At 38.0% G+C, this 16,963-nt stretch overlaps 1 protein-coding gene across 2 annotated transcripts in view; it reads right to left on the reverse strand.

The window, feature by feature from the left end:
• Positions 1–16,963, reverse strand: part of PARP8 (poly(ADP-ribose) polymerase family member 8) — a gene marked incomplete at its 5' end in the record, with an annotated part of 118,647 nt that overhangs the window by 27,487 nt on the left and 74,197 nt on the right. For both annotated transcript variants that reach the window (XM_084278302.1, XM_084278301.1), the window contains 5 exons: positions 8,192–8,287; positions 8,391–8,444; positions 10,767–11,331; positions 14,010–14,135; positions 15,863–15,929. In XM_084278302.1, coding sequence (XP_084134428.1) covers positions 8,192–8,287; positions 8,391–8,444; positions 10,767–11,331; positions 14,010–14,135; positions 15,863–15,929 — 908 coding nt within the window. The remainder of the gene's footprint in view (positions 1–8,191; positions 8,288–8,390; positions 8,445–10,766; positions 11,332–14,009; positions 14,136–15,862; positions 15,930–16,963) is intronic.

Genomic DNA, 16,963 nt, shown 5'->3' on the forward strand with positions numbered 1-16,963 from the left:
AATTTCACAGCTTGTGTCAATTATGGGTTTTTAGATATGCCTTAGCTGTACTGGTAAGAAAAGGCAAAATAAGACTAGTTGCTAATTCTCTACTACCTGAGTTCCTGCTAGCTAAGGATCAATTGTATTCAGAGCAGTAAAAATGTGACAAATTCTGAAAGAGTCCAGAGCGGTAGGAAAGGCTCTCTTCTGGCTCTCTCACAGTTTATACCTGTAAGCCATGCTTTCAGATTAAATACCAAACACCATAGAAACTTCTGATGTATCTATAGATCTGACACAAAAGGTAAAAACGGTGCCTGGAAGGCCAGCACTGATGAGGCACTTCAACACTTTCTACCAGTACTACTTAAAGTCTGTATGAAAATTTTCATTCTCTGTAAGAGGACTACAGCAAAGCACATTTGTGAGCTTGACTTGTATATTTACTGGAGTATAACACAAGGGTCAATTCAATTCAAAATTGATAACATAAAAAGTTTTAGGAAATCTGTATCCTAGAAAACATTTCCACAGAATTACGGGGTGAAGATTTGAGGCCACACTTTAATCATTACTGAACTAATGCAGAATTACGCTCAACTGTAGCATAAGGTTTATCAAATGCAAAAGTTTAAGCAATTTTTAATTATTAGTGAGCAATGTAATTCTAAACGGCAAGTTCAGTGCATATCTGCCTACTCTCCCATGATTTATACATCTGAGTAAAGCATCCCAGCACTAGTTCATAGTGGATTAAACCTCCTATGATTCATTAAAATTCAGCTTTGTAGTTTAATAATCTTTATTGATTGTTTTTGCTTTATACTAAAACATACATTTAAAAATAAAGTTATTCAAATTAAATATTTATAATATTGTGTAGGCTCCCTACAATTTAAATAGTCTGTCTATTCTATCCTATAAGCTCTACAAAGTCAAGGTACGATAAGATCTGTGTATGTATACACACTGACAAAGAGCAGGAATAATTTATTTGATATCCTATCACTATAAATCCATACCGTAAGGTCTCTGAATAATCTCACAATATTCATCTGATATATGAAACATGCTGCTGAAAGACATACAAGATACCACAGTGGTAAGCAGATACAACCTATAGAAAAATTAGGGTAGTCTGGGGCTGAATAAAAAATGTCACTTGTTCTGTTAGGTTTTGTTTTGGCTGATTCAGATTTTATTTCCCATCTGTCTTCCTGGTTTTTGTTTTGTTTTGCATTCTTGGAGAGCTTATACCCTTTTTTTATAATGCATTTTTATTTCCCAGATATATAGTTGGCAAATTGACAAGCATTTTGGAGTGCTAGTAGGGCAAGGTGCACTTTGGTAAATTCCTGGAGACAGGAAGAGAAGTTTTACTGTAGCCTTTTAACATTACTGGTAAAAAACAAAGTGACTGAAATCCATTCTACTAAACTACTGGTTGTAAGACACATTTCTTAAAAAGACAAAACCCACTTCTATTGTGGAGTAATGGCATCATAAGTACCATGACGTTATTACCTAGGAATGTCAGAATTCCACAAGCATCTTGGTTAACCTCCAGTCTGGCTAAACATATTTATACACATACTCTTTTTTTCCATAGTTCAATGATGTTTATGCTATTTCAAAAGCCTCCCACCCGTAAGCGTTGCACTGTTCCCAGAAACCAAGGCTACTGTGTTTCAGTGGTCGCCAAGAATCTTACACTCAAAGACAGAGAAATCCAACGCCCCTTCAAGTCTATAGGAACTCACTGAGGGCAAGATTTCACCCATAATAAATAAATCAAAAAAATGAGAATTTTGGGATGAAAAAAAAAAAAAACCAACCTGAGAACTTTGGGATGAAAAACATTCTTAAAATATAAGCTTACTCGCATAAGAACAGATATATCAGAAATACCAGGCTGCACTTTTACAGCTAAATACAAATAAATGGTAATTTAAATATTCTTTTACAGTGCTTTGCCATTCATATTTTATGGAGAAAACATTAAACAGCAGAGATATCTGTACCACAGTAGAAATTTCAAAGAAACTACCTTCAGTATATAGTTTTGCTGTTTGTTTTCTATTTCCTGCTTTGTTCTAGTAAGGTTTCAGTCTGAGGTTTCAACACAAGATGGCACTCTAAAGAGACTTCTTGACAGAAAGAAAAGTTATGGCTACAGAGAGGGGTTTTTTATCATCTTACTGAATACATTCTGAGATTTTTTTTTTTTTTGTCCTGTACAATTCCCTCTCAGGTCTTTACAATCCATTCCATGATGCTGTTGTGCCAATTCAGGAAGGCATAGACAGTCAGATATGACATTAGCCACACATCTTAAGTTATGCTATGTAAAAGCTGAATATGATCAAAGAATTCTAGAATGACTGGGGTTGAAAGGGACCTCTGGAGGTCATCTGGTGCAAGACTCTTGCTCAAGCAGGCTCTCCTGGAGGTGGTAGCCCAGGACTGTGTCCAGGTGCCTTCTGAATGTCTCCACAGCTGGAGACTCCAAAACCTCTCCAGGCAAATTGCTCCCAGATTTAGTCACCCTCAGAAGAGGTGAAAAAGGTAGGAAAGAGTCTTCTCTTGCTCCAACGGAATCTCCTGTGTTTCAGTCTGTGCCCACTGCCTCTTGTCCCACTGGCTCCATCCTTTTGGCACCCTCCCTTCAGGTATTTATAGACATCAGTAAGATACTTCCCCAGCCTTCTCTTCTCCAGACTGAACAGTCCCAGTGCCTTTCTTCCTATGTGAGATGCTCTAGTGCCCTAGTCATCTTAGCAGCCCTTCGCTGAGACTCTCTCCACTAGCTCCATCTCTGTCTTGTACCGGGGAGCCCAGAACTCGCCACATACTCCAGCTGTGGCCTCACTAGTGCTGGGTGAGGATCATCTATCTCCACCTGCTGCCAATTTTATTGTTTGGAGCAGCCCAGGACACCATTAACCTTCCTTACTGTATAAGCACGTTGTTGGCTCATGTTCAGCTTGGTGTCTACTAGGACTCGCAGGCCCTTTTCTGCCAAGCCTCTTTCCGGATGGGTGGTTAACATCACATATTGGTGCCCAGGGCTACTTCTCTGCAGCTGCAAGGCTTTGCCCTTCTCCTTATTGAACTGCATAAAACTCCTGTCTGACCACTTCTTCAGCCTGTTGAGGTCCCTCTGAATGGCATCCCATTGGTCTGGAATATCATCCACTTCTCCCAGTTTTGTATCATATGCAAACTCATTGAGGGTACACTCTGTTCTATATTCCAGGTGATTAATGAAGATAGGAGCAGACCCAGTCTTGATCCCTGAGGTACTTAACTACTTAATGGCCTTCAATAGATTTTGTACCACTGATAATCACCCTCAGAAATTCAGTGAGTTTTCAGACTACCTCACTATCTCCTCATCCAACCCATGCATCAACAGCTTCTTTATGAGTATCTATGGGTAGGTAGTGTCAAAAGCCTTAATTAAGTTCATGTAGACAATATCTACTGTCTTCCTCTGATCTACCAGACCAATCATTTCATCACAGAAGTTTATTAATGACTTCCCACTGGTGAAGTTATGCTGACTATTCCTGATCTTCTTGTCCTTAATGTGCCTGGAAATGGTTTCCAGGCTTACATGCTCCATCACCTTCCCAGAGATTGAAGTGAGGGTGACCACCCTGTAGTTCTCTGGGCCCTCCCCTTCTTGCACTTCTTGAAGAAAGAAGTTACATTTGCTTTCGTTCAGTCTTTCAATATGATAACACACAATAATATATTTTTATTATACTGTTTTTAAGCAGATCCTTAAATATAATAACCACTTTTGTTAATGATCTCATTATATTTAAGTGTTTGCAATAAAAATACATGCTGAATTCCTAAAACAAGCCATCTCTCTACTATTATAGCAGCAAAACTGTTGCATTATTAAAATGCAACTTAGTCCTTCCACAGAATATTATTATGACCTCTAGAGTAACAGGAGGAATTTCATATGGGATTACAAAAGTGCCTTCTAATACTGAACCAAACAATGCTGAAGTTTATTAAGTATATTATATCTGCTTTATAAAATATTTTTTTTAGTTAGATGAAACAAATCATATAGTTGAAAGCTAACTTTAGAGCTCAAGTACTGTATTTATTCTCTCATTCAGGACTAGCTTTCTGAAAACTTCATCTGAAATTTTAGAAAAAGCTAAAATCAGCTTTCTCTAAAGCTTTATCAAGCACTGAAACAAGTTGACCAGGCAGGCTGAGTCTCTATACAAAAGCCAGTGAAAGATAGTGGATGAAATGAGGTCCAGTTTCAGGGGCTCCATGGTAGAATATCCCAGCAAATTATAATGGGATTTGTGGAAATCATTAAAATTTCCTAAGTTTAATTCTAGTATTTAATTTGGTAATTGACAGTAATCATAATAATGTATTTAACTATCTTAACAACACATATATGAGAGAAATGCCAACTGTTTAAAAATATCAGAAAAAAAGGATTTAAAAATATGTTTTTGAAACAATTAAAATCAAACCTCTATAAAGAAATAGTAGTCCATGTCCCACTCATCTAAAGAATTACCCTGTTGAGAATAAATTCAAAGACAGTAACACAAAGTTAACAATTCAAATGAGCAAACTTACTTTTTCCAATAGGTTTAGAGGTCTGCCTTCTCCATCTCTCCTCTGCACAAAACCTATGTCTCACCTTGTACTTCCCATTGTTTGCTAAAGCTGAGCAAAGGGCTACTTCAGAAGAGCTGTGCAACACAAGTTGCCTTGCAGGAAGATGCACTGTGATTCTTTACATGAGATAAGGGAGCTGTTTAAATGTAAAGGCTGCAGTCCCAAATCTTGCTAATGATTTTAAAGCTGTTTCTTAATCCTTCTAAGAAGAGTGAAATATGTAGCATTCAGATCACAGTTAGGAATTAAAGAATACCTTATCTTCTTAGGATCCATGAATTCATTGAATATTCCTTGTACTTTGCAGCAAGACTGTAAATCATGCCATGCAGTGATTTCTGGGAATTTGCAGTTTTCTGTTGCATTCTATGTAAATGTATATTTCTAAACATCAATTTAGCTTTTATTACTTTGAGTGCACTGTAAATAATCATTAAATCTCACTGTGCTCTTGAAATAAATGTTAGAGAAACAGGCTATCATGAGAAATAACATTCATCCTCATCTCATATGGGAAAGGTGTGGATACCTACAGGAATGCATTGTCTGCTTTACTGTTTGTTTGTTGTTTGTTTTTTTTTTCAAAGGGGATGGAATCAAGCAATGGATCATGGACATTTATAAAGAAGAGTTTTACAGCTTCATGATGTGTTATCGTACTTTTCTACACTCCTTACATTCTAGAGAATCTCTGTCCTTCCCCTTCACAGTAATAAAAGCTGCAGTTCCTTGTGAGAACGTTAGGTGAGAACGTTAGGTTTGTGAGTGTTTTGAAGTTACTCCAGCTACATGAATTATTCTTATCTACACACACACCTGTGGAGTATACACAGGAACTGTATCTCTAATTCTGGCCTTCTGTATTTGAGTGAGCTTTTGGAGCACAGGAGAAAACTAATTAATCTGTAAGATCCATACTTTGTTCCATAAAGAAATTCCCATGAGAAATGAAAGAATTTTATGCATATTCATCTTCTGTAGGTCATTAAGGTAGCCTCTTTATTTATTTAGAAAATGTCCAGATTTTAAGAAAACAAAATGAATTGAAACAGTTACTAAAAACAGAACAGCCCCTTGAAAATACCCAGGAAAAAGAAACATAATACTGAGAAGAATATTTGTACTGAGAGAGACTGATTTAAAGATGCTTCATAACTAAGATAAAAATAAAGCCTGTAAAGGAAATCTGCAGAAAGGAAAAACTTTGTCTCGTTTTCATTTGATATCTTTAGCTGTCCAAAGAATGAGACATCTAAATTATGCAAATCATTTACAATCAACACAAAAAATTTGTATCCAAGAATGAGAGTTTAGAGTATTCAAATAATGTAACTATTGTGTGATGGCAATTGTTAAATTTTTTTAACTGTATTTCAAGACAATTAATTAAACTACAATATAGCTCAGGAAAGGTGTTGGGCTAGGACACCTGAGGATTATAGAATCAACTTTCTTACTCGATTCTTTGCAATTGCAGAGACCTCCATTAAATACCAGAAAATCAAGCCTAAATACCTGTTAAAATAACTTCTCAAGCAATAATGTTGCTATGTTTTTAGCATCATGATCATTATGAAAAGTGGTGAAATTACTGTTGTATCAAAAGTATGAGCTGTTTATGAAGGCCACAGATCCTACCTGAGACAGATGACATAAAGCTAAATTGCATGTAGCCTTGCCTTAAATGAAAGACCCCTCTATTTTGCGTAATGAAAAACTGTAATCCTGCTGCAAGATTTGATCTCAGAAATAAAGTGCTCTTTCAGTTGGGTTATTCTTTATTCTTTTTATACACCTTATATACCTATATACACAGATACATGTGTATATGTGTATGCAGCTGAAGCTTGTAAATAAACCTTACAACCTGCATCGACCAGGCCTCTCAGTTGAGGGAAGCATGAAGTTCTTTAACACCCTTTGTCAAATTCATGCTCAATTCAAACTGAGATACTTTCTCACCTTCTACAGAACTGAAAACACATTAATAGCTCTACATTGCTTATTGAGTCATTCAAGCATACAGAGCACGTGCTAGATTTTTCCCGCTCTCTCCCTCTCCCTGGGTTATGTAAGGACAACCTTCCATCTTTTGCAAAGCTTGCTAAGTTATGCTGCTTGCAAAGGCTCTGATGAATATACGTTTGGTGGAAAACATGGTTGTACTTTCCTCTGTTTTGAAGCACTGACAAACTCTCAGACAGATAGCGGAAATAACCCCTCTTTAAACTGAAGACAGTGGAAAGTTATTCTTTGGGATTTTATCCTCTAAGGTTGGATGACAAGAAGAATTAAGGTTCTTTTATTTAGAGTAGATGAGTTTCCATTCCATTTTCTTACAATAGTTCACATTGTGAACATGAATAAATCCTACTGTTTGATTTGTCCTATGGATGAGAGATAAACCCCAATAATTCAAAGAATTATACTATCCAAACTTTACTCACTATTCAAACATTAGTCACTTCATTTTATCTCATCCTGTCACAGGTAATGTGCACAGAGGTGCATTCAAAGATGAACAACAATGAACTGATGCCTTTTCTACAGTCTTCTACTCAGGGTTTTGTTGCTGACAAATCTGGCAGACCATGTTTTTAAAAGGGAGATATGAGCTCAAAGAGGCAAAAAACACCCGACAGGATAATGAAAAGTACAGAGTTTTAACAATGACTTAAAATGGTCCTAACAGAATATAAAGATGCTTTTGCAAATCCTATTAGCAGCCTATTTGCATAACCTGACTGCAGTGAGAATGCCTTGACCGTGATGCCAGAGTGTCACAAGGGATGGTGATGAAGTGACTTCTGCTACTGTGTAATCAATGACCTTCCTGGATTTACACCAGTGTTATTTAGGTTTCCATAACATTCTAATCTGGAAAATCAGTCCTAAAGGTTCTTTCATGAAGTTGCACTGGTCCCGTAGCTCCAGGCAGACTGTTTCTCATGACCAATCTTAAGTCTTTTTCACTGTACGTGTCCACCAACAGCATGAGAGGGTACAACATTCAGCACAGAAAAATCCTGGTTCTCTTTCTATTGCTTTTTTACCACATTATGTAGGATGGCTCATTTCAGTGCTCCATGAGCAAATGAGGGTTAGAAGAACTTCGCAGTCTTCTGGCATTAACACCAGTGTATCTGCATACCTGGGTCATGGCTTGCTAAGAGCTCAACAGCTGAGGTAACTCTGTTTTTAAAAGAATGCCAGAGGACTAGGAAAGCATTCTAATGGTTTACCTCTATCTTATCTGGTTGTGACTACTGTAGCAGAGTAGTGTTCAGTGAAATACACCCTCTGCTTATGTTTCTGTGATATTATACAAGCCTGATTTCCATCTCCCTTGCTTGCAATACAATCTTTTTTTTTTTTCATATTTACAGCAAAATCTAGTTAATATGCATTACTTTAGCATCTTAAAAGGATATTAGGATGAAATGCATCTGAAATACTTAAATAGTTCTAGAGCAGGTTTGTATGGTCCATTGCTATTTAAGGCATTATAAAATGCATTGTTTATCCCAGCAAGCAAACCACTTACCCTCAGCATAGGGCCATTCTGGAAAACATGGGGTTCATCACAAACTACACAGTATTCATTCAGTACCGGTATCCGCTGCTCGGCAAATTCAATAGTCTGAGAACAATGAAAATGAGAATAAAAACATCTGCTTAAAAATAATTAAAAGTCAGCTCATGTTCCACAGTGTTTCATGAATGGGCAAGATATGACATCCTACCTGCACAAGAAAGCCACGGTCTCGTACCGGAATGCATTTTGCACCATAATTTTGCTGCAAGGAAAAAGTTGAGGCAACTTCAGTGTTGGCAGATTCATTATAACGAAATGGTAAAACATTTGTATTTTTGTGTGCAAATATATTAATTAAACAAGATTTGTACCTAAGAAGAGCTCTCATTTGCATAAAGCAGACATTACAAATAATCAGTCATTTGAGAGTGAAGTAGATTTTTAGCATTTCTTTTTTGTTCTTGAATCTGGTAAGATTTTGCATCTGAGCATCCCCAAAGCTTTAATCTCCAATGGAAATACCAGTGCCTTAACTCCATTCTGGCCTTCGGTAACTTCCATTAAATTGTAACTGTGCATTGTCTGTCCAAATATGGGCTTTATCCTTAGGCTTGAAAGACTAATGTAATGCTCGGAACAGCTGAAAATCTGTTCCTTTTAAGTTTACTAAGATCTCACTTCTGTAAAAACCACACTAACAGATCTCTGTGCTCAGATACTACTCAAATTCCCTGTCTTTTCCTTTCAACAAACAACACAAATTAGAAGGAACTTCTGCTACAGAGTCACAGAATCACAGAATTGTAGGGGTTGGAAGGGGCCTCGAGAGATCCAACCCCAAAGATACAAAATTCCCTCTAGGCTGACCTCCATCTCAATCAAACCTTGTTTTGAATAAGAGTCAGATTACCACCATTTACAGCTTTTTTAGTTTTGTTTATAGGCTTATTGCCTTTCATTTTTCTATCTGCTTAGTTGGGAAACTTTTCCCCTTTTTCTCCTGTGAAACATTTCTCGTGTGAAACAGTCTCTCCATATATGAGACTGAAATACTTTAGCTAAGAACCAAAGAGAAGCTAGGTCCTGATTCATCACTTCTACATTCCACTGACTTGAAATTGCAGTTAGGTGTCCAAGTGATCCATATATCTTGCGCCTGCATGTAAAATGTGAAGCAGACTGTTGATGCCCTTCCACTAACATCATTCAACCTGCACCTGACTACGTATATGATGATTTTCCCTCACAGTAAATGCATTCTAATAATAAATTACTCACAGTTTTAACAGACTGTCAAGCAGAGCTAGCATTTCTTTCATATCAGATGATAACATCAGTAATGAAACCACTTAGTCAATTCTTTATTATCTTATCAAGATCAGTGGGGCTCTTCTACTAACTTCAGGAGACAAATTCTTGCTCTGTTAAGACATCCTCTGCTGATTCAGAAAGAAAAATGCAACCCTAAGCTGAGATAAGTAAAATACCTGTTGGCTCACCTCAAATTAACACTGTTGAGTACATTACAGGAACTAACACATAGCATGTGTATAAATAATGTTCCAATAGCATCTCAGTGCTTTTAGATCTGATGAGTATAGCTCACAGCATATTAAACTAATTTACCATGACACATAGCACACTCAGTATAAATTCATTCTTCAGAATGCACTATTTTGAATATATGTATGGCATTCCAAGAACAAATCAGCTTTTTCTTGCTGAGAACATCAAGGCACCACCAGGCTAAAGGACTGTACTGTCTCCTAAGTGCCTCTCCACAGATCTAAGAGACAGAACAGACGGATGCCTTGAAAGAATGCAAATAGACCTGCTCTTTCCTCTGAAGTGTACAAGTCATTTTTTAAGAGGCAGAGGAAGAATTAATTTTGAGTGCTCATTCTTAAATTTGAGAATGTGTGCTACCCTTTGTTTTCCCAATTGATCATGTCTCCAAGGAAAGAAAGTGGGCTAATGTGGACCTAATTCCTTCCCTGACCTCCAGCTGCCACCAGTGTGTTTGAAGGTTAGATCTTTCAGAAACCACAAATTCGCAAGAGGTGAGCTGAACCGTGACTGCATTCTTTCCACTATGATGATGATCACAGATGCAAAGACCAGAAGGAGAGGTGACTTGGCACCTGAACAAGCCAATAGATGGTTTCTTCCTCCACAAAGCAAACACTGAATTCAGAAAAGACCTGTGTGACCAAGCCAGTTTTGCAGCAAGAAGCTCACACTGTCCCTTACTCCCGCACTAATAAAGAAGGCAGGGAAGCAAGTGGATGACTGAATCTTTCCCACAGCCAGCAGGTACACTGAGTTGTATTCAATGTGACATGTAAAATCTGTCTTGAACTAAGCAAATCCTCATTTTATAACAAATACATGCACATGCTCAGTTTTTTAAATCCTCCTTAAAAAGCTGAATCTATTGCTCTATCTTCCAACATATTCAATATATTTGATGCATTCACTAACATGTGTCCTAGGTTTTAGTGCCTTTTTGTAACAAGCATAACTGCACATTTGGCAAATAATAGGAGGAAAATGAGCAGAATAAAAAAACCAAAACATTACGCACAGCAGCTTGTGAAGGTGATGATGAAGATGGTGTTAAGATACCAATAAGCCCTGAGGTAAGAGAGAGCCTCCTGCTCTCTGCTATGGTGGACTCCTTGAAAGGCTCCATTTTGGATGTCTTAGGGGCATTGGAGTAAGTCTTGCTGAGTAACTTGTGATTCTTCAATCCATCCAATTCTTCCATTCTCAGATTACTGGAGTAGGACCTGCTTAAAAGTTTGTGGGGCTTCAAGGTGCTGTTGTGCTCACATCGTGGATCCCCAGAACACGACCTACTTAATAGCTTGTGGGGCTTTAAAGTGATGCACTCCTCCTGCTTGACGGCTGCAGAGCAAGAACGGTTCAAGAGTTTGTGCGATTTAATAGCCATTGTCTGTTCAGCCCTAGGGTCACTCGACAACGAGCGGCCAAAGGTTCTGTGAGATTTTGTGGCACACATATCCTCTGCCTTCACTGTGCTAGAGCAAGTCCTTCTCAGCAGCTTGTGAGTTTTGGAGATCCCATCCTGTTCTGACTTCAATTTTGATTTATTTTTACCACAGCCAGGTGGAGGATAACTTGGCGACCTTTAACAGAGAGAACAAAGTTGGAGAATAATCAAAATCTTGTGCAAAGCAAGTAAGACCACACATAAGTAAAAGCTTTTGTGACCACTGTCTTTATGTATTTCACTAGTGATAAATGCAGTCCAAAATTTTAAAAAACGATGACTACAGCACTAATTTTTCAATATCAAATAAACATCTTACTCGTATTTGCATACAATTTCATTGATCAAAAAGGCAAGTAGCTACTTAAGTACAAATTAAGTAAAAAATCCTTAAAGCTCTTAGTAAAGGTCGCTATATCTCTTAACAAACCATTTATTCAGGGAATTATCTTTGAAATGAAAACTGCATTATTTCATGTAAGATTATAACACATTTTCCTTATCAAAATCTGTCTTTCCTATATAATCATCATGAAATGATCCATTAAAGTTCTTGTCCTCTGTGTACAGCATAAAAAATTCTGCCTCCAGATCCAACGGAAGATATAATGAGCAGTGAAGCTTGCAGTCAGTAAATAAAACTGAATTCAGCTGAAATTAACATTATTTTAAAAAACCCAACAGAATAATCTGGGTGCTGTATGGAAGACAATTTTATGAAGTTTCCTGGTTTAGACTGTAAATGAGAATGAGAGGGACCTGAATTACAAATGCAGAGTGAAGACCAAAAGTTTTTCCTGAAACAACATTCATATGAACTATCACACTTCTAGCCTGTTCACATTTGCCCGTCCTTGCAAAGCAAGAACATATAATAGGTATGCTGAGTATTTTTTCTATGCCTTATAAGCAACTCTAATCTTTGGATCGAACAGAAAAGAAGTGAAACCCCAAGGGAAGAAGCTGGCAGGTTTCCCCAGCGTGTTAGCAAGTGGTGACAGTCGAAGATGCACGTGGAGGTTGCTGACTCACTGTTGCGGTTGGCTCACTACCACCCTCCCACAGTCAGGAGGTAGGAATGGTGCTCTGGAGAGAGAGGGCATCTGTGTGTTTGGGCTAAGCCACCTTTGGACAGGCATTGCAAGAGCAGCAAAACCAAGAGGAGAAAGATTGAGCTGGCTATTTTAATGCCCTATCTGAATGAAACCAAACCCCAAACTACAGCCTGCAGTAGGCAATGGTGTGCGGCATGGTAGGGAATGGATAAGCCTTCTACTTAAACCACCACTTTTCTACCTTTGTAAAGACAAATAGTCTTTTGACATCTTTGCCATTCCTCCCTTCTTCGATGTGAGTGATCAGTTCTCTTTTGTCATATATGGAATTTAAAAGGGCAAAATTCATCCAAAAGACGGAACGTTCAAAGCAGCATTCAAATAAAATTCACAGAAGGGATGATCTCTCAACCCTTCCTAAGCAGCAAAACATGCTAGAGGAAATAGCTACATTCCTGAAATAGCTAAAATCAGAGCCAGGTTTTACATACACTTCAGAAAGTAAATGGCAGAAGTCATAATGAACTCAAATTAACTATTCACAAATTATTTCTTATGTTTTTAATGCCTTCGTTCTTTGAAATTCTGTGCCTGCATTTCAGTAGTGAATATTAGTGTACCTAAACAGTGGAGAGGGGTGGGTGCTCAGCAGGTCTAAAAAATCAGTCTTTCATTGTTGACCATTCTAGTTTTAGAAAATTAAAAATACACACAGCTGTAGAAGGAACCACTGTGGAAAGAACACCATTTCTTTTCATATATGCATGTAATATATATGTTATGTATTACTTCAATGTATTAATGTCATGGTTTTACCCCGGCTGAGAGCCGAGATCCACGCAGCTGCCTGCTCTTTAAAGGAAAAGAGCAGGGGAAGGAGGGTGAGGGGTGTGTGAGGCAAGGGAAGGGAAAAGGAAGGGGCAAATAACACCCCCAAAACCAAGAAACCAAAAGCCCGTGGGTTGGGATAAGGATAGTTTACTAAAATAGCAGAAAGATAAAATACAACAATGCTAACAGGACTTTAGAGCAAAAAACACATGAAACTGTTGATACACAATGCAGTTTCTCACCGAGCCACACAGCTCAGGCCATGGCACCCAGAGCTGTCCTGGAACCCGACCGTCCCCCAAAAACCGCGTGTTCTGGAGCCACCCCCTCCTCCTCTTATCAGCCCCCCTTTATACTGAGCAGGACGTAATTGGTATGGAATAGCCCCTTTGGCCAGTTTGGGTCACCTGTCCTGGCTTCGTCCCCTTCTTTCTCATGAATAGAGAAATATGAAGAACTGAGAAAGTCCTTGACTGCTTGACCACAACTGAAAACATCAGGGTGTTATCAGCACTGCTTCCATTTTGACACCCAAACACAGCATTCCATCCGCTGCTACAAAAGAAGTTAACTCCATCCTGACTGAAACCAGGACAATTAATTATTCTTATTATTCAGGTAATAGGTAAATGCTACAAAGCTATAAAGATACAAGAAGTTAAATAATATAAAATTATTTCCAATTCTAGATGAAACATGGCTGATTCAGAGAGCAGGGCATCGAAATACTTCGCCTTCAAATAGTCTTAGAAGCTACAGTAGTACCTAGTTCACTTTTGATGTCATGCAAGGCAAGGACTGGAAACCCATGGGGTAAGATATAAATAGAGCACTTCGCTGTGGAGAAAAGTCAACACTTCACCTTGTGAAGTCTGTTGTGGATTTTGAATAGGATATGGTGGTAACAGTTCATTTTCCTTGCTATTACCTGCGCAATGTAGAAAAGATGTGCAGAGGTGATTTCACTTTTTTGTCAGACAACTTCTTATTGTGCGTACAATTGGATTTCTCTTTGCTGTTCTTCCACTGTTGTGTAACAAATGTCTGCATGATCCTGCAAATTAAGAAAGAAAAAGAAACCTTTTCTTATCCTAGCCCAGAGATACTCATTTTAATACTAGGATCTCCATGTTCACCATGTAGGGGACTGTCCTCACTCTGCAGGCAGTTTTTCCATCATGTATGTGGCCTGATGATTGGGTGCCTCAGGTGCCCAAAAATGCTTTCCCCCCCCGCCCCCCCCCCCAACATAGAACTAATTTATGTGAAGCTCTTACTGAGCATACAGTCTGTGTAAACAGCCAGCACAAGACTTATGCAGGTATGCCTTTCATGATGATCTGGAGACACACTGACTCAAAGACATCCCAGACAGCTATAGTAATCTGTCTCTCCACCACCTACAGAGGTAGGTGACAGCATCCACACTGCTCAAGTAGCTGCATCTTCTCCTAAGGCACAAGCACAAAGGTAGGGATGTCAAATATTAACTATCGAAAGAGGAATTACAGAGAAGACAGAGCTGGACACTTCCCAGAGGTGGACGGCAAAAGAACACAGTCAAAAGTTGTAGCAAGGAAAAGCTAAAAAACACAATGGCTATAAAAAAAAGTTATCCATAAGAACAGTGGTTAACTACAATGGGCTGCCCACCAAGGCTAGAGATTTCACAGCTCAGCTGCCTGAGACTCAGAGTGAACTAATCAAACTTTGATGGTGATACATAGAGTAGAAGGCTGCACAAAGTCACCTTCAGTAGCTCCCTCCAAGCCAACTTACTCTGTGACTAATCTAGCAGTGAGGGTCTATGAGAGATAAAGTCAAAGTCTTGGAGTAATAAAGTCAAAGCAGTATGGACTTTATTGAAAATTTAGTGAATCTTAACTGTGAATATCCTACTCCTACAGCCATGAGGGCCAGTGGGGTTCATGGGTATTCTGATTTTTGCTGTGAATTATGCAGCTATATCCTTGAAAAAGTCTTATGGGAACCTCTACTAATTACCTTGTGAACAAAGCAGAGGCAGTGTAAGCACTGAAATGTTTTGAGACTGTTCATGTCTAGGGAGCGCTTTTTTTTTCCTACGAAGTCATGTACCATAGAGATTTTAGTAACATAACTTCACTTGTAGGATTCCAAAAATGCTGCACTAATTTTTTTAAACATCAAACAGTAAAAGATTTTCTTTCTTAAGAGATTCTTAATGGTGAAATGGCCAGATATTACAGCCTATATTCTTGTCATTTTATTACATAAACAAGCAATATGAAAAAATGACTCTGCAAAATTTTGAATTGAATCGTACCACACTCATATGAAGCTAGTGATTTTTCAACTATCCTTCCCTCTTGTCCTCAAAACCTGGATGGCCTCATTACTGTGGTACAGCCTAGAGGCCACCATAAAAGCATAAGCCCTTAGGGTATGCATGATGCTCAAAAAGATTCCTGTTACGGAGGCTTCACCATCTAGGCAGAAACATTAAATTGAACACTCCCAGCTAGAGTCTTTTGAACATTTCTACCTTACTTCTTTCATGGCAGCAAAGTGACAGAAAACCCTGGCAGGCAGCAGAAATCAGGTTTGCCACAAGAAGTGTCAAAACTGAACTCAAAAAGGCAAATCCTGTTATTTTTTTATTTAAAGAAAACAAAGTTCAAAACACTTGGATCCAATCAAACAGAAAAGCTGTGAATTTCATCCTATGTGGCATGGTCCAGGACCTTAAAAGTGTTTAGTATCTGCCTATAAATAAACAGTAGTTTACACTTCTAGACTTACTTTTTCAGCTGATGTCCCAGCCCAAATCTTTCCTTAGTAGAGATCTGAAATACATCCACTGTTGGCACTGTGGAAAAAGGAGATTATTACTGACACATGAACTTACAGCAATAATCAAGAGCTCATGAACTTATAGGACATATTTAAGGACTTTGTTCTATTTGGACCTTTGCTACAGACAATGGCATTGAAGCAATGGTGAAATGACATCAACGGACATGACATCAAAGCCTATTAAGAAACAAATGGTCCTTTTTGGAATATCATCCAATATAATTTATAATTTTATAAATGGGTATTTGAGAAATTGAATTCCTCCCAAATATATCCGTTCCCAGTAGTTTTAATTACAAATTGTATATTTGTTTTTTACATTATACAAGTCGCATCAAGTTGTATGTATCTGGACGGGTAATTCATCTCACCTCCTCTCTTAAATTTTTTTCCAAGTAAGTCGACTTTACACACTACAGTTCCTGTGACTATGAAGAAAATCCAGAGTGGAATAAACTGAATTAATTACTGTTGGGGTTTTCTTTCTGAAGGTGTTTTAATGCAAGATCCACAATCATATTCTAAATGCCTGATATATGAATTGCAGTGGATAAGGATTACACTGAATTTTCCTGGAGACCTGACCTAATATTGGTATATGCATATTCATCTGCAGAAAGTTGAAAGTGTACAGGGCGAAGGCTGGAAATTACCTACTGGTCTTATTAAAATCTTTTAATAACATTTACTAGATAGAAGTAGCAGATGGAATCCAGCACTTGTTGAGAGAGCCTCAGGTCCTCAAGGCAGGGCAACAGCCAACACATATTACAAGCATGAATAGACTTTATATTTCATATTACATAAGGTGGTAGTGACTACAGTAAAACAAAAAAGGAATGAAACCCAAAAGATATGGGGTCATTTCAAACTTTATAAGAGAATGTAAATCAGTATTTTAAAACCTGTATTATTCTGATTACTAAGAAAGCCAGATTTTATTCAGAAATTTACTTTAATAAATTAAATTTTAAAATAAAATAGAACAGCTCTAACCTGGCCATCCAATTTCACTTAGTTCAATGCCCTGTGGATACCCCTTTCTCT

The sequence above is a fragment of the Gallinula chloropus genome (assembly GCF_964237585.1).
Source record: "Gallinula chloropus genome assembly, chromosome: Z".
Classification (NCBI taxonomy): domain Eukaryota; kingdom Metazoa; phylum Chordata; class Aves; order Gruiformes; family Rallidae; genus Gallinula; species Gallinula chloropus.